Source organism: Heliangelus exortis, chromosome 1 (assembly GCF_036169615.1).
Source record: "Heliangelus exortis chromosome 1, bHelExo1.hap1, whole genome shotgun sequence".
NCBI lineage: Eukaryota > Metazoa > Chordata > Aves > Apodiformes > Trochilidae > Heliangelus > Heliangelus exortis.
The window spans coordinates 156719818-156738114 of record NC_092422.1 but is presented as its reverse complement, the minus strand read 5'-3'; the positions used below and the strand labels follow the sequence as shown (position 1 = coordinate 156738114).

Below are 18297 nucleotides of genomic sequence, written 5' to 3'. Positions count from 1 at the left end.
GCTGGGGGAGTCTCCTACTAATATCCCTCACCCGGGCCCCAGGAAGGCAGCAGACCTCCCTGTGGGATGGGTCTGATCGACATATAGGGCCCTCAGTTCCCCTCAGGAGGGAGTCACCAGCTACAACCACCCTTCTTTTTTTCTTCGTAGCTGTAGTTGTAACCTGTCTGGTAGATGGGGGGCAAACAGGAGACCTTCCAGACAGATCTTCCTCTTGTCTGTCCTCTGCCTGATTCTCTGAGTCCAGGGCCTCATATCTGTTCTCCCAGGGCACCTGGGGAGATAGTGGGGGTTGGGAGGGGATTCTTTTGCCTTTCCAATGAAGGACCTGTTTCCATCCCCTCCCATCCACCGGGTTTGCTCCAACTGCCTGATGGCAGGAGGAGCAGGGCTTCACCATCTCCTTCTGGACCTCATTTGGGTTAGAAAGGGTGTGACTCCACCAGTCAATTTCCCTTTCACTGTTGCTAATACTTCTTAGTCTCTCTACCTCCTCCTTGAGCTCTGCCATGAGGCACAGCAAGTCATTCACCTGCTCACATCGCACACAGACCCCACTCACACTGTCCTCTGGTGCTAACACGAGGCTCTGACACACTACACAGCCGGAGACCTGAACAGCTATGTCCCTCTTGCTCTCCCTCTTCAGGGGTTCCGTCTGTGTGGACACACCGTGCGTCTTAACAGCACCAGGTTTTGCTTTTTTTGCTCCTTCAAGAGAGTTGGGAGGTGGCTGTGGCCTTCCTGCTTGACCTGCCTGCGCCAACTGCCATGCCCCGTTCCTGTTTGCCGCACTCCAGGGTCGGTGGCGCTCCTGGCAGCCCTTTCTATCCCTCTCTGCAGTGCTGGTGCCGCCCCCTTATCACCTGATTGATTTGCCTCACCTGAGACCACCAGCAGAAGGCTGTGTACCTGGCCGTAATGCCTTCCAGGCTTTTTCACTCTACAGAAGCTGATATTCCATCCTGAGATACATTTGCACAACTCTTATTCACTTAAAGAGAAAACAGAAACAGAGCTTTTCTATTGTCCGTATGTCTCCCTCCATCCGGTGTATTAAGACCATATCCATGCCTGAGGACTTAGTAAAGAATTAAAAAAATTAAATTGAAATTAAAAAAATAGAAATAGAGGCTAGAATTTAAACCTGTCTGTTTTGCTGCGCTTTCAAATTACTTATTACTAGCATAGCTTCTTTCCTTCAATATCAGGAAAGACTAATAAATATATTTTGCTTTAAAGGTTGGCTTAAAAATTCCCACAACTCTACTTTACATTAAAAAACTATTTTGACTTATTTTCATAAGAAATCAGACCATTTAATATACCACAGGAAACAAAATAACAGGCACCAGTGCCAGACTGCCAGTTGCTTCAAAATTTAAATAATTATTTCAAAATACAGAATACTAAGTGCCCAGCTGCCTGTTACTCTTGTCAAACCACTTTTTATCATTATTTTTTTTTCATTGGAAAAATTCTTTTTGATGTCAGCAGATAATTTGGATTTTGGTATCTTGAAGAAGCAGGCTCGAAACTAAACTTAATATCTAGGGATCTGAACCTGCCTTACCAACTTCTAGGGCAAGTCTTAGTCAACCACTGTTTTGGGGATGAATTTTTCTCTTTAAGGGTCTGTTTTGGGTTTGTTTGTTGTTTTATTGGGTTTTTTTTTCTTTTACCTAACACGTTCCTGTAAACCATTTTCATTCACTGAAACAATATTTTTTACATTAGTTTTCAGTGGGGTTTTCCTACATGCTTTAATATCTGTGATTTATTATTAATATGAACTAATGTAAGTAAACTACAGTAAAACCGTCGATTTATGCATGCTGGTAGATGGAACTATAAAGGCTGAAAGCAGTTACTGCCCTTTGTGCTGCCAGGAGCAGTGAGATTGGAGCTGCTGTAGCAGAGAAGGCGAGGAAGGAGAAGAGAGCAAATATCGTGCGGAGGTCTGTATCCTCACTATTGAGTCCCTACTTGGTATAGTGTGGTTTCTGCCGCCTAATGATCACCTAAAAAGGTCATGTTAGTAAATCACCTCTGGTGCCATCCTGCCAAGTTCAGGTAACTAATGTGGGTACTTGCCCGGGGAAGAAGGGGGGTGCTCAGGCCTGAGGCCATCTACAAGATGCCTGCCCCATGCTGTAATGAAAGCTGTCACCCTACCTAGTAAAAAGAAGCAGCACCCACGGGACTGTAAAGAGCGAATCAGGATGAAAAGCTTATTGTGTAAAAAACCGGGTACGGGTCTAAACCCATCCACAGCAAGGAGCAAATGATCTGTGCTGATGGGAGAAGGTGGAGATGTGCCTCCTTCCTCACTCGCTATGTCCTCCAAACCCCGTACACATTGTGCCTGAGCGCAGTGTGGGGATGGGGATGAGTCCCGGGTGCGCCTGACCGCTGCTGCCCGCTCTACTCTTCCGCCCGTCTCCCCGGCCCCGCTATTTGACCTTTTTGAGTCTGGGCGCCACTACATCGCCCGCGCCACTACCGCAACACCGCGGAGCCTTGTGCCGCAGGCTCAGGTGACACCAGGGACGGCTGCTCCTTCCCTTCGTCCCCCAGCCGGTTGCGGCAGCCAGAGCGTGTGCGTGAGGCGGCCCGCCCGGAGAGAAGCGGTGCTGCGGGGGGTGCGGTGCTGCCAGGAAGGGCAGCCAGACCCTGCCCGCCCGGCGGGAGCTCCAGCGGCCCGACCGTTACCGGCGGCCGTTAGCGCTGCGGCTGCCGCGCATGACATCACGGCGCGCGGAGCCCCGCGCCCCCTCCCCGTGCGTGCGTGGGGGCGGTCCGGGGTCAGGGGCTGCCGCGCTGAGCCGCGCCCGCCGCTCGCCTGCCCGCCCGCCCGCCCGCCGGAGCGGCCGCCACCCCTGCGCCAGGGAAGAGGATGGCGGAGAGCGAGGCCGAGACCCCAAGCACGCCCTGCGAGTTCGAGAGCAAGTACTTCGAGTACAATGGGGTGCGGCTGCCGCCCTTCTGCCGGGGGAAGATGGAGGAGATCGCCAATTTCCCGGTGAGGGACAGCGACGTCTGGATTGTCACCTACCCTAAATCAGGTAGGCGGGTGGACACCCCTCCCCCTCCCTCTTTCTCCAGCCCGGGCAGGGCTGGGGCTGCCCCTGAGGGGCTGGGCCGGGTGGTAGGAGCGGGTTGCCCTCTCTTAGCTCTCCGGGTAGCCGGCCCTGGGAGGGGCGGGAGGTTCCCTGGGCCCGTGGAGTCCGGGCCCGCCCGGCGGGCGGTGCGCAGCGGCGGCTGTTTGTCCCCACAGGAGGCCGGGGCGAGGCTTGCACCCCGCCGCCCGCCGTCTCTGCGGCGAGGGACCGCCCTTCAGACCGGCGGCCCACGGAGGCTCTTAGAGTTGAGTGGACTGCCAGCCCCGGGTCCCAGGCACGGGTGGGGTGTCCGAGCCCCTGGGAGTACCCACCGCATTTAGAAACCCAGGCTGGCGCCAGGGGTTGCCGGTGTTGGTCCAGGTGCCCGCTGTCTGTACTGCGGGGGGATAAAGGTGCTGCTCCAGGCAAGGGGAATACCGCTCGGTACGTGTAGGAAAGCGGGAACGTATATAGCGTGCATGCTGGTTGCTAACGTGACGTACAGCTTTCCTGGGGGCTTTGCAGCTCTCCGAATTGCTCTCCCGAGGCGGCTGCCCAGATCGCTCCGGGGGGACATGTGCTTCAAGTACATTCTCACCACAGTGGCTGAATTGCCAGAAATATCTCCTGCTAGCAGTAGAAGTGTGCGTTTCTCCAATAAACTTGTCCTTTGGCTGCTTTGTACCACTCAGGTGTCTGCTTCTAATGTCGTGTGTAATGCCTCTCCATTTCAAAACAAAAATGTTTAAACAGAATCAATATAGTGTATATACTATAGTGTATACTATATACAAAAGGGCTTTGTAACTCACCTGATAAAACCAGATAGACTTTATTAGTAGGCACATTCTTGAGTGACTTGTTTCCTGACAATAAGATGATCTCTTTCTAGAAAATTCAAAGTCTACTGGAGATAACAGATATTAGCTCTACAACTACTTTTGTAAAATGATGTTTCAGTATCATAACTTTCTGACTTATTTTCTTGTTTGTTGTATGAATGGCTAACTCTTGGTGTGCTATCTCAAACACATGCTCATTTTCTGCATTGCAGCATCTCTTACCTTATAATCTCTCAAGCAGTATCAAATGTTTGTCTTTGCTATTTTTGATATGTCATTACAAGTGATGCTGTTACAGACTGGCTAGAACTTGATAGATGCATACATTAGATAAGGGATAGCACGTAGATGGATGGCCCCCAAAATGCTAGGATAAAGACCAGACAACTTTATTGTTCTTTTAATCTGTCATCTTAAACTTATAGCATGTGACAAGAACTTTAATTCTTCCATTTTAAGATTTCAGTTTTGCAAATCTGGGTTTACAGTATTCTTATGTTAGTACAGCACCACAAGGTTATATTGGTGGATCGTTAAATATCCTCAGCTAACCTCTGTTTCCAGCAGCTGGGCACAATATAACTAATATGTCAGCCAGCAGTAGCTTGCTTTTGATGGCTGTGAAAAGCCAACTAGCATAATCATATTTAATGTGCTATTATTTTGTGAGTATAGGAGCATCATATTAGGTCTCTCAGGGACCCAGCTGAGGCCAGAACAGGGAGCTGTCCATTTACAGCATTAGTGGCTTTGCTTACTACAAGAGAATTTGCTACCAGTCACTGTGGAAGAATGAAAAGGAAGACTTGAGAATTGGGACACCAAAACTGAAGGTACAGTATTGTGTGGTGGAGCTGGGGGAGCAGCCTTGTTATCAAAATAGGTGTGCTAGTATTTTTACTAGCCAGGAAAAAGAATGTTTAGGTTTTGAGGAGTCTGATGTCCTTGTCATGGGAGTTGGCTCTAGAACACAATAGTAATGTCTGTAATCTCCACCTCATGTTACCCCCAAGTCTACTGAGACCCCTGGAACTTGTTTTGTTATCTGATCCTACATGGATTGCAGCTTGTTGCCTTACCAAAGGCTTCACAATCAACTATCAAAGGATCCGCTGACTAGGGATGGGCATGTCAGTAGAAATTAGGGTGCCCTAATAGGGTTCCCATTGGTTTAGCCTAGGTCAAGGAAGCCTACAACAAAGCCAAACACTAAATCCAGAAGACCAACCTCCTCTGCATTATCTTCACTGTAACTTTCTCTTCCAGTGTCTCAGTAGTATTGAGAAAGATCTTTCTGTTTACTGGAGCTAATCAGAATTTTCATAATGTGGCTATAATCAAAGAAGTAGGCTCACAAAATAGATTTCATGCACAAATGTAATTTTTTAGAGTGAAATGCCTTCCCTTTTTTGTAATCTTTAGATAACTGGTCCCAACTATGTTTTACCTACAGTTTCCATTAATAAATTATATTTGAACAAACTTTCAATAATGTTCTTGAGAAAAAAATTCTAGGAAAAATTCACCAATGTCAGATAGGTTCAGTGGAAAACTTTTTTGTTGTTCTTGAAGAAACCAGTTTTTTTTGGTGTTTGTTTCACCCTCTCTCCATCTGCTCAAACTGTGGAAAATACACAAACAAGCCCGTCTGCAAGATGTGTGAGAGGCCAGAGCTTCTAGCTCTTACTGAGCCCTCTGCCACAATCTAATAGTAGAAGGCTCCATCATTAGCTGTTGACCATATGTTGGTTTATCTGGCAAAATACACGAGTGGCTTATAGGGTCAGGACTGCTTCAGTAATCCTAGGGACTGATGAAGTGGTATTTAAGTCATTTTGAAGACATGATGCTCTGCAAGACTGGATGATACAGCTCTAATCATGTGAAATGGAGATAGCATTTAGAAAAGGTTACAGGTATTGGTAAATTGGGAATGAACCAGGAAAAACTTGGTCCAATAAATGGCAGAAAATTTAATGTACCAGTGGCCTTACAGCAAATAATGCAATAACCCTAATGGAAAATGGCTCTGCTTTAATGTGATTTTCACTGATGGATGCCTAAATAATGATACTCCTTGTATCTTTAGTTATTTTCAACACCTGTATCCAGTCAATGGTAACAGCTTTTCAGCTTTTGGGAGCTGCTGGGTTAGGAGAAGCTTATGACCAAAACCCAGAGACTCACTTAGGCAAATGTACATAAATGCTTATGCAAATGTACATAGTAGGACTGAAATTACAGAAAACCTTTTTTGTTATCATGTATAATTTAAAATGAGGTGTGCTACTGCTTTATTTTGTCTTTCGTGTAACTTTGTAGTTTAGAATCAGCAGGCTGAATGGGACACACCGAGATTTATAGTAGCTGCCAATGTGAAATGGAATACTATTCTCTGTAGAATTCAAGAATTGGAGCTCATGCAACAGACTGCTTTACAGCTAAGGTACAAATGCAGCATTCATAGGAAATGCTGTGCCCCTGCCCCTCTGCCACAGATTTCCTTGAACCCTCTCATACTGTGGGCTGTTTGTACCCTACTTGAAAATTAAGATTCTTCTCTATGAACTTAAACTACAGAAGTAATGAATAAGCAAATTCTTTCATGGTATTCCCTCAGTCACCATGCCTAGAGCTAGATTAGCTGTCTGCTGAGGACAGTGATTTCAGTGGAATTAAATCAGTCCCTTAAGCATAGTATTGAGTTCAGGTTCATGTAGTATTTTGCCATGTCTTATGATGCTAACTCCTGGCTGTATGTCATCTGTCCATTTGCTTTACTCAAAAATAGTGTGCAATACGTCTGTCATTACCATGTGCTGTCTGTTCTGAACAAATGCACGTTTTGCATTATTGGGTCAAAGCGTACAAGTTAATCTCTTTTGCAAAACTGGTAATTTTAGGAAGTGAGGTATCTGCATTAGTAACACAGCCGTCTCTCCCATGTTGATTATTTTGTGGAATAGTTTTTTGCAGTTCTGTGTGGGCAAACATCAGCTTCAAGTCCAGAATTCTTTCATGTAGCACCACATAACAGGTCAGAAAAGCAAGTGCTGGATATGTCCTTTACCTGTCTCTAGTTGTTTTGGTTTGTTTTTTTTTTTGTTTGTTTGTCTGTTTTTGCTTTTGTGTTGTTGGTGTTTTTTTCTCATAGGTGGCATTTTGAATCTTCCTTGCAGCACTGGATTTTTAAATTACTCATTAGCTTGTAAGGAATATGATGGATATCCTAGGCCTTTGGCTTAATGAACTGCCAACGGTGAATTTGCAGATTGATTCAAGAACAGTTATCCTGTGTGTAGAGTCACTGAATTCCCTTCTTTCAAATTCTTTAATCCTTGACTTGGTGTTTTAGAAAACCAACCAGAGGAAGTTCTGTTGATTTGTCCAGTATTTTCTCTACTTAAGAGATTCTGTATGTACACAGGAAGGTCACGCTTCTTATCGCAGCTGTTGGTAAAGTGCATTGCATGCACTCTTGAGTTTTCTGCCTCCTGATGTTTATGCCTCTCTCACTGCATACATACCACTCTTTTATCCTGTTCTGTTTCCCACACACCTGAATCCAACACCTCCTCTTGCTGGAACACCAGTATTCCCCAGTCCCTACCCTGACTGATGAGAGGAGCTTTCCTAGTGGTTCTGTCCTTCCCTTTTCTCTGCTTCATGTCAGGGGCTCTGCATTCTTCCATGGCCCATCTCTTGCTGTAATTCCTGTTAATCTTCCCATGCCAGGGATCCTATGTCCCCCAGTCTTCTTTTGTTATGGGGCAACTGTTGTTTATCCACTGACCGTTGTTACAGAAGTGTCAATTGTAGCTGCTGGGCTGTGAACCAGATATAGAGGCTGCAATGTAAAGCCCATTTTTCTTATTTGTCTGATTCTCCACTAAAACTAATAGACTTCTGCCCATCAACATGTAGAATATTCTTTGAGCAGGCTCAACACTCAAAAGTTAGTACACATGAGGAAAGGGAGGCCTGGAACCATTGGGGATGTAGACATACAGTTTTTCTTTGGCTGTGAAATTGGTTTAAGAGTTTCTTATCTCTGGTCTCATATTTATTCCCTTCACCTTCCAATCAGTCCGTGAGACCATGTTCTAAAAACATATTGGCAAAATGTCTTGATTTAAGAAATACATTATAAAGAAAATGTACCAAATTACTATGCCTTGTGGGAAATCTTGCTTTGTTTCTCATGTGCAATCCTGCTCTTCATGTTTTCCTCAGACTATAAATAGCTTTTGGCAGGGATGTTGTGTTTGCCAGTAAGATTGGTTTCTTGTTCTTTAAGCATTATTGTACTGCACAACAATGTTATTTATTATTCAGTATAAAAGGGTATTATTGCTTGACTAAGGTTACATGGCTACACATGACCTGTGCTTGCAGAAGCATCCTGCAGTCTGTGGACATCTCACCCACACTAACATATCTGCAGTTACCTGCCATAGCAATCTGTGAGTAGGCGACAGGTCTGCACAGAGCTATGTCAACTGGATGTTATATTAAGAAATCACTCTGCCTGTGTCCTCTGTTGCCTGCCTGTGGCCATACCCCAATTACTGCTTGGGAAGTTGCCCTTTTGCAGTGCCCTGGCTTGCTGCCTGCCTGACTACCATAAACGAGTGACCTCTGCATGATGTGACACTGACAAGCCTAAACACAAGAAATCCAATTCTCTGCACCTACCCAGCTATGTATAGGTCCAACACAGTTGACAGTCAGTCCTGCTTTGCACAGTCATAAATGAGAGCAGAAGCAGGCTGAGAGGTTGTCCAGGGATGTGCCCAAGGTGTGGGAGTGTCTAGGCTGGGAGCTGTCAGCCAGTGACAAGAGTTGGCATGCTTCTTGGTTTGAGATGACCTTACACCATTGCAGCTAAGGCTCCTCAGCAAACACCAGCACCCATGAGGATGTATAGTGTTAATTTGGTTGACTTGCCTTCATTTAGAGTGTTCTAGTGGAACACCTCTCAATGGTTTTGTTGGTGCTATTTTGTAACAAAAGGTTTGCAGTTGCAAAAGAGCTAGACGATTCTATTCTGGATTTATAGTCCTATTCTATTTGCAGGATTTTAGTACCTTGACCTTAATCCATTTACATTTAAACAATTAATGCAAATATTTATATTACTGGCCCAAAGGCATGCCTCAAGAAATCATGAGTTTGCCTTAAAAATCAAGAGATTTTTAACACAAAACAGGAATTTTGGATTCTTTTCTTTTGACCTCCGCGTTTTTGAGGCAATATTATGCATGCTTGCAAGCTCTTCCCTGTGACATGGGAAGATGAGAAGCCTGTTACTTTCCTGAATGTAGATGAACATGTTAGTTAATGTCTTTAAAATCAGCATATGGTATTTATGTTTTTCTCTGTTACAATAATGTCACAGTTACTTGTCTTCTCTATCCTAAGTAATTTATTTAACCCTCAAATCAATCCATTTTAATGCAACATGAATGTTCATCAGTTTTTGTACCAACTGGCCAGAAAGAATAGACTTCTTATGCAAATAGAAAGGGAACAGCAAACTGAAATGGGTGATTGAGATGTTTTGTGAGCTCTCTTTTTTTAGGGACTGACGTACAGGGTCCAATCATGATGAACATGATTCCATGCTCTGGGTGACTGAAATAGTGTTCTTTCCACTAGTTAGAAGAGTAAATACTTTGCTGCTTAAACTCACCCCAGTGAGGAGCACTCAGGTGCAGAAAGTAACACCTGTAGCCAAGTGTTTGGGAGGGTTAGGGGCACTGGGTTCCTGCACTCTGAAAGGTCTTTTGTAATGGATCTTTATGTATAGATCAAAATACCTTCTGGTATTGACTCAGTCTGAAATACGGCTAGGCAAAGAAATTATAAACAAACAAATCAAATAATAAGTATTTGAAGACAATCTTAAGTTTGCCACTGATGCATTTGACTTGATTTTACAAGGAGTAGAACTGAATAGGTCCTTTTGTGCCTCAAACAGGAAATAAAGTTGGAGAAGAAAAACCTGTCATTAAAGAAAACTTGTTTTTGTTATCTAGCTATCAATGTTTCTCTCATGAGGCTTTTATCAAACCAGTGCAGAGATTTTACTAGAGATGGAACGAAGGGTTCAGAAGAATGCTCCAGCTACCTAGTAGGTTTTATTTTGTCTCTTGAAAGTGTAGCATAATTGCTCCTCTCCTGTGAAGTGCTGAAAAACTCAAGCAACTTGCTTTTTGAATGCAGGCTCAGGAAAAAAAAAAAAAAGAAAAAAAAAAAAGGGTGTTACTATGTGTAAAGTGTATATTGGACATGTGAAATCATTAGTGACTGAATTAGATTATAATGACCTCAAAGACTAAATAATTAGAATATTATGTAAATCAGTCAAACTCAGACAAAAGACAGCCTGTCTTTTATTAAACTATGACTTTTCTCTTGTTGAGTCCTGAGGAGTTCATACAGTCTATACTGAGGGGAAGGAACTATCCCTGTGTTGTCCCATCAATGCTGCTTTAGAAGTGATGGCAAGGTTTGCTGCACTGGATAGATATGTGCTATGCCTTTTGAGTTAGAGATTCCATGACCTTGAATAAGTCATATAATCTTTTTGTCTGCATTTTCCAGTGGAGGCATGCGGATGTATTTCTTCTCTACTACTTTCTGTAACACCTTGAAAGATCTTGTGCCTCACCACTAAGGTGAGGCACAGGAGCTGAAATAATTACAGTTCTGTATACAAGTATTTTTGAGAGTCTTACAAAAGAAATACACCTTTATGTCATGTGTATATCCTGTAATGCAGATTCAGAAGCAAGAGAAGTGCTCTGCTGTGTGTGTACATGCAGACAAGATGGCAGAGGAAATGTATTATCATTATAACATCTCAGCCAAACTGGGCTAGGAAAGCCCAAGTTTAGGAAAGCTGCTGTGAGGGTAGTGAAGAGGTACTGAAGAACTTCAGGAAGGAAGCATTATCAGAGGCTGAAACTGTGCAGGGGAGATGTCCCTAGTTAAGTCTGAGTCAGTGGCTGAGATTGTAAAGAATAAAAAGTAAAAGGGAAAGCAGAGGAGTAACAACTGAGGAGGGATATCCGTCACTTAATGCCAAAATCCATCTATAATTTAAAAAAGATGCAGGCTGATTTCATATGCTTTTAACCACCCACTGTTCACAGCACAGCATGTGAAGGCCATTGTCTGTGGCTTCAAATTGAATAAGGCTGCAAATTCTAGGTGACGTTAGATCACCTTTTGGGGAATAGGCACTGGTGTTGAATTAACCCTCCACTACATTCACTGCATGTGTAACAAATTAATCTAAGCCAAGACAATGAGACAAATGTGAAGCAAGTAAGATGAGAATCATGTTCAGAAGACATACACTGACTAGACATGTGGCAGTCCAGATGTGGTGGTACACAGGCTGCTTTGCAGTCTCCTGTTGGTGCAAGACAATCGTAAGCCCAGGTTGACCATCAAGTTTAAAGCCTGTTTACTGTTCATAAGGGTTATCAAAGTGGCACAAGAACAGCTACAGGCATTGCTAAAATTGGATTGTCCTATGCATGTATATAGTGTAAGTGCACATTAATAACAGTCAATGTCATTGCTGCTGTTGGATCACACTTTCTATGAGAAAAAGTGTGTTCTTTTCAAGGATTTTGCTGCAATACTGAGAAAACCCATGGTGATATAGACCGGCTCCATATTCGCTCTATTATAATTTTTAATTCTGAAGGGCAGCAGTAGAAACAGCATAAAAATTACTGTATTTTGCCTAAAACTGCAGTTCAGCAGACAAAGGGAATGACTGAATGCTAAATATGAATGAGGGCTTAGCTACCTTGTAAAGAATGTTTTTGTTTAGGGTAGGTATTATTTGAAGGGGATTCTGTCTGTGACAAAATGCTTTACTTTCTGGCCTTAGACAACTAATTGTTGACTAAGCAGGATGCTAAACATTGATAAACAATGTTTCTTGAAATTCTGAAACAAAAATGTGTTGCTCTCTTTCATATACAACTCTTTCCTGCAATGGTTTCACATGATACTATTGGCCTTCTAGCAGTTTAACCACCCTGTAAATGCAAAGGCACCTTGATGTGTAAGCAAACTTTCCTTAACAGTTTTCCTGGAGAGGATTGAAACTGAGGTATAGAATTGCATTTTGAATATTGTCAGAGAGACCAAGAGATATGCTTACCAAATGGGGAGGGGAATATGTTCACAGTGAAAGGTACGAGAACTACCTCAACACAGGTTTCTAATACAGATTCCCTGTTGTCTCCATCTTCTGATTCTGTTTCGATCAGCAGAACTCACTGTGACTCTCTGTATTTAGCCACAGAGCACATTAATATTCTGTAGAACAGAACACAAAGTGATATAGTTGTCCCAGAAATCCGTGGCTCTAGGAGTAACTATGCACTTGTCTTCAACATAATGAAGTCCTTGAGAGTGATTTTAAAAAACAATTACTTGTCAGTACTGCAGAGTTCTTTCCTGCATTGTTATCCTAGGTACAGTGTTATGTCACCTGTATGAAAATGAAGGGAAGTTAGACACAGTGGAAGTACTTCCTGCTGAAGATAAGTGAGCTCCTGCTGGGGTAATGTATGATGCAGTTTAGGTTCATTTTTGTTAGACTCTAAAAGGCTGGGAGAATGGGACTGCTAGAGGAAGGGGGGCAGGATTCAACTGCAGTAAGATTGGATTAAGGATGTGTACCTTCTTTATGTGTTGCAGAGAGGAGATGAGACTTGAAAACCTCATCTTAATATGCTTTGTGCCCATCACTGGGAGGAGGTTCCACTGTAAGTTTGCATGGCCAAAGTTTGCCAGATGATTTTTCAGATTCTTGAGAAAATCTGCCCTGTAGAATATATTAGCAAATCAAAGTACACCTACCCTCCTCCCTGCAAATTACTGTCCTGTTGGCCAACCCTTTGGTATGACCGTGTCATCCTGCATGCTTGCACGGTTGTCGTGAAAGGTGTGGTGTCTCTGATTCGGGTCATGAGGGTGGGTGTCCATGCAAAGGAGGAGCCTGGGAAAAGGCAATAACAATTGAATGTCCTGGGTTTACTTTAGACCTGGTCAGCCTTGAATGAGTGTGGGAAGGGTGAAAAGGGATGTCATTCTGTCAGGTAGTTGGTAAGGGAGCAAGTAGGCTTATCTTTTATTTTCATGTTCCCGGCATGTTATAGTACATATTTTTTTCATTTTGTTTTAGCGTGATAGGTGTAGTGCTCTCTTATACCATGGGATCATGTTTGGTTGGCAAGTAGAAACTGAGAGAGAAGTATCTAAGGGTATGGGTAGATACCCTCTTTTAAAAGCATCTGTGCTAGTGCAGAATGTTTGTGTCCTTAGCCTGCTGTTTGTCATCTCTCATGGAGAGATGTCATCTCTCTGTCTCTTAGAGTATTTAGTGTGAATGCAATCTAGTTTGTCTGTCCCAGGCAAGATGAGCTAATGCCAAAATAGAAACTCCTTAAGCTAATTTGGCTGATTTATTTTGAAGTGAATTGGAATAACTTCATAAAAACTGGTCCATGGTGATGACACCTGGTGCAGACATGATGAGCACCAATAGACGTGGGCATATTTTACCAGCCCAGCTAAAGCTTAAAGAGAAGAGTAAAATACTTTTCCCTTTGAGTATCTGTTCTCAAGAAATGTCAGCTACCAACGAGTATCAGCTGTCAGTGAAGGGCTTTTAACAAAATCTGGCACACCTAGACATGATGAAATCATGGATGAGGAGACCAGGATGGAGACACAAATCATGACTCATCAGTCAGAAGGCAATTAATGACAAACAGGTGTCTTGTTGTTGTTTTTAATCCCTAGATTCTGAGCAGTCTGTGGACTTGACTCAGTTCTTAAGGCTCTTAGTCTAATACTTACCCAGTCCTTACTTCAGTGCATGTAAAAATGCTGTGGCTTATTAAGAGGGATAGAAAAGAAATACCTTTTGCCTCAGCTGTCCTCAACTAGGGGCTTTTTGCCTTGTTGTCCCCTGCCTGCTGGGACAGATTGGTGTAGTCAGTGCAATGGTCCAATGCAATGGGGAGGGAGTATGTGACTCGAGCTATTTTTCTTCTGGTTTTCTGAAGTCTAAAGTAGGTGCCATAGACAGTTTTTTACTTCACCGTGGCTACACTAGTAAGCATAACTGTGACAGAGGCTGGCATCCAAGCTGTTTCCTTGTTAGCAGTTCCCTGACAGTTCTCCCCTGGTGTGCTCCCCAGCACGGTGGGGAAGGTGGCTGGAGCCAGGGACTGTTCTGGGAAGCTATGGATGAAGCTGCTGTGCTCTGGCAACTTGATCTCTGTGTGTGTGTGTTCAGCTGTCGTGCATGACTGCCTAGAGAACAGGCCCTGGTGCATTTTCTTCTTTAGTGTTGCTAGTATTAGAATCCAGCATGCTCAAAAATGTCAGTAGGCCTTTTTCTCCAAGCTGCTTGTGTTGGTGTTAGATGTGAAACAAATTGCATTGCCTGGTTTGCTTTGTGGAAGTGGAGATGCCTCAATACTTGGTACCTGGTCCGAAATGTACTGTGGTCGATTCTGTACTTTGCATCCTGTCCTCTATTGAGCAGTTAGTGTGCTAATGTGAGGAGGCATTAGGACTCAAGCCATTTTTAAAAAGTAGTACTAATGCATTATCTGAAAATAACACTGCTTCGTAGCTAGTTTATTAAAGCAGTGCTTTAGGATATTATATTGTATGTAGTAGCAATAATTCTATGGATAATACATTTTTGTAAACAGCTCAGCTTTTTTACCAAACAGAAAGTACATTATAGTCCTAAATAGAATAGTCCTAAAAAGCCCGTGGTGAAACACATTTGAATCACAGGTCAGACCTAATGGACCCATTTCTGTGTTCTCTGATGTAAGTCTAGTGGAAGACAAGTGGAATTTAGCCTATGGTTTAAAAGCCAGTTGCGGGTGAAAAATAAACTGATAAATAAGTCTAAAAAGCCAGAACTCTGCTTATTGAATGTTACTGGAAATTGTGCAGTTAACATTTGCTTTAAATCCAGTCTTACTTAAGCTCCTGCTATAGGCTTCAGAACACTCGGATTGAGTTTCTTTCTGCTCTGCAGACTTCCTTGGCAAGTCACTATTGAACTTTAGGGGGATTTCAGCCATGTAAAAGGTACATTTATTTTAGAGGATGAATATTCAATCCTTTCTGAAAATCAGGACCTCAAATGCATATTTAATTGGCAAAAATATTGACAATATGAAATGATTTCAGTGTTTATTCTGAATTCTGAGTTTTCTGTAGGAACAGAATTGGAAAACATGGTATAAAGGTATATACATTATTTTGTTATTAAAACCCTACTTGGTGATGAAAAACCCTATTCTTAAGCCAGCTGAAATCCAAGCTGTAGGAGAACTAGAACATACAGACCTCTAGAGTAGGTATTGTTATAATTTGGAAATTGTCTTCTCCTAAAAATCTAATTTTTCTTCCACTGTTGCAGAATGAACTTTTATACTTACCTGGTATACACTGAAATTGGTAAAGCAGGAATGGGCTTACAGGCAATTAGACAAATTATGTAGAGAATTGCTTTACAGAACTTGGTAGGCCACCCTGACAGCTTTAGCAGCCCTCTTTTTTAATGAGCACTTACATCTACTGATACTATAAAAAAAAAATGAGTCATAATGGTTCTTTTGCATTGTTAGCTGAAACTTTTTCAAGTATTGGTAGTTGAAATGAAGTGTGACTAATTTTGAGTGCTAGAAGACTTTTATATTGACAGTATTGTTACTAAATTTTATTTTTCTGTGAGGTATTCATGCAGTGGGTGAACAATAGGAGCGTATACCAAAGACCTTTGCATCCTTGAGCTGCAGGTATTCCTTATATTAGTTGATATGAAGGGGAAAAAGGTGAAATCAATGACATTAGAAACCATGTAAGGAAGCATAATTTTGCAGGAAATTTTAAGGTTTTCTATCTGCAGTTTCACTTTGAATAAACTTATGAGGCTTAGTGGCTGCATGAGAGTGTTCCAATAGCCAGAAAGTAGTTAGAGGAGCCGGAGAACAGCTTCATTAAAGAACATTTCTCCCTCCTACAGAGACAAAATTTGCTATCTAAAGGCATAGAAGCAGACAGGGGTAGCTGTGCTGTTTCAAAGTTATGGCTGTCTTGCTATGCTGTCTGGTTAGTGCTGCAGTAGTTACACTTACTGATAAGCTGAGGCTGTATGACAGTGAACTGACTTTGCTGTTATTGCTGCAGCACTGACCACGAAAAGGGGCACAAATGGAGAGCTTACATTCATCACAGGGGCTGCTGTAGGGGTGAATAATTCTTAATGAGTCCTGATTTCTGTGCATTGTTAGGCATCACAGAAAATGACAGTGCAGCCCAACTACCACACTTTGAAACTGCTGTGGCATACATGCTCCTGTGCAGAATAGAAATGCAGGTTTGTAGATAAATTTAAACCTCCAAATTCTGACAATAGCTTATCAGTGCTCTTTCCCATCCAGATACTGTGTAATAAACTGGAACACTTTGTTTTCTTCTGAGGAGTTATACTGACATAAAAGAAGAGCTTGTCAGGGAAAATTGCTTCTCAGGTGCAGTACACTGAAGTTCCCTAGATTTTGACTGGCTCTGGATAAACATAAATTAATTCCACATCCATTTTGGCTATGGCTTCAGAGCTAGCAAGGCCAGCAGTTGTTCACCAGGATGAAATGTGGATCTGCTGCAGCTGGAAGAAGGAAAGGTAGAACTGCAAGGTGCATAGGAATGTTGCATCTGGTTCCTTGTGCCTAAAGGCTGACAGATAAACTCTGTCAGTAACTGTTTATGTACCATTCCAAGTGAGCATGTACATATATGCATATCCATTCAGCAACACAAGTATAAAATGATGGAAAATAGAACAGTGCACAAGATTCACTGCCTGTCTCCAAGAAGAACCTTGACTTCATATACATACTTTCTATTTTTTCTATCCTTTTCTAAAGGATTAGTGACCTAATCCTTTAATTTCACATAAACCAGTAACACTCAAATGAAAATAAATCATTGTTGGCAGGCAGGCTAGAAAACTAGCATGTATAAAGGTAAGTTCTGCACCTTTTTCTTTTTTTTTTTTTTTTCACTCTTTAGCTTCCTTCCTCTTTTTCTTCTCACTAACAAGTACCACTGTCATTGTCCCTTTTACTAAGAAAGTTTCTGTGACATTTAGATCTGGGCAGGTTTTGTGATTGACTGGGATTATCAGGTTGTTGCCATGATCTCCTTTGGAAATCTCAGTTTCAGCTATTTACTCTAATCTTCACCCATAAAATGGGTGAAAATCAGGCTAATATAGTGAAAATAAAAAGGGAAAACTAGCACAAAGCTCTTGGGTGAGTGAAATCAGGATCAGTGGTCCTAGTGCAGGTTTAGGAAGAAAAAATTCTAATCTGCTGGCTGGCCAGATGTTAAATTTCTAAACTGTTGGTTTGCAATCCTCCCTTTGCAAGAGATACTGAAGAAATATTTACTGTGTGAATTGGAACAGGATGCTGGAATATGTGAGCATTACGTACATAACTACAGTAATTTGTATATGTCCATTCTAATAATGAGCCCTGAGGTTCACATATTTAAAGCACTGTTTTAAGGAACCTGTAGTGATGGAGATTGTTTTTCTGCCTTGAGTACCTTCCATGTGCCCTGCATTATTCTTTCAGTAAATCACTAATTCTGTTGAAAGCACATTTAGATAATGACAGTGGAGACTTCTGAGTTTCCCAAGGGCTGCTTCCTTCTGAATTAGAACCCATCTTCCCCATGCCTCCTGCATTAATATGTTATCTCTTATCTCTAGTGCTCCATGGATCTGCTAGCAAACCAAGTCTAGCACGTGGCTGTAGGTCTGAGCAGAACTTCCTAAGGCTGTGGGGGCTGTGCTTCTTGACCTTCACCTCATACCTGGTAGATTTTGTAGAGACCTGATAGAGAACATGTTGCTCTCCTGAAGTTCCAGCATTGTTCTGCCTCAGCTCTGCAGCCCTTCTGTATTTAGAGGTACAATGGAGACGGCTTCTTTTTGCCTGGAGATCACCTGAGTAATGAAAAATTATAAAGTCCTGATGATGGTGTTTATCCCCATGCAGTTATTCCTTTTCCTTTCATGGAACATGGTACCAGCATTTTTCTTTGCAGGCAGAATTGGAAATACAGAAATAAATTATAGACAACCAGTGTGTCTCCTGTCAGAATAAATATTTAGTGAGAATAAGGGTTGTGCTCATTCAGAGTCACAAGGGCTGATACTGAAAGTACCATATGTATCTTCATTTTAATGTATAAAATAAATGCTTGGACTTAAAAATGCA

General features: G+C 42.4%; 1 protein-coding gene across 6 annotated transcripts in view; it reads left to right on the top strand.

Annotated features, from left to right (window-relative positions):
- Window positions 1-2662: 2662 nt before the first annotated feature.
- SULT4A1 (sulfotransferase family 4A member 1) overlaps window positions 2663-18297 on the top strand; it is a 28230-nt gene continuing 12595 nt past the window's right edge. For 2 of the 6 annotated variants that reach the window (XR_011723836.1, XM_071733265.1), the window contains exons 1-3: window positions 2664-3065; window positions 3278-3545; window positions 12671-12738. Coding sequence is in view for 4 of the 6 variants with exons in the window: in XM_071733265.1 (XP_071589366.1) it covers window positions 2897-3065; window positions 3278-3545; window positions 12671-12738 (505 nt within the window). In the remaining 2 variants the exon portion in view is untranslated. Of the gene's footprint in view, window positions 3066-3277; window positions 3546-12670; window positions 12739-18297 lie in introns of all 6 variants that reach the window. The other 4 variants (XM_071733264.1, XM_071733267.1, XM_071733266.1 and 1 more) reach the window with 4 other exon arrangements.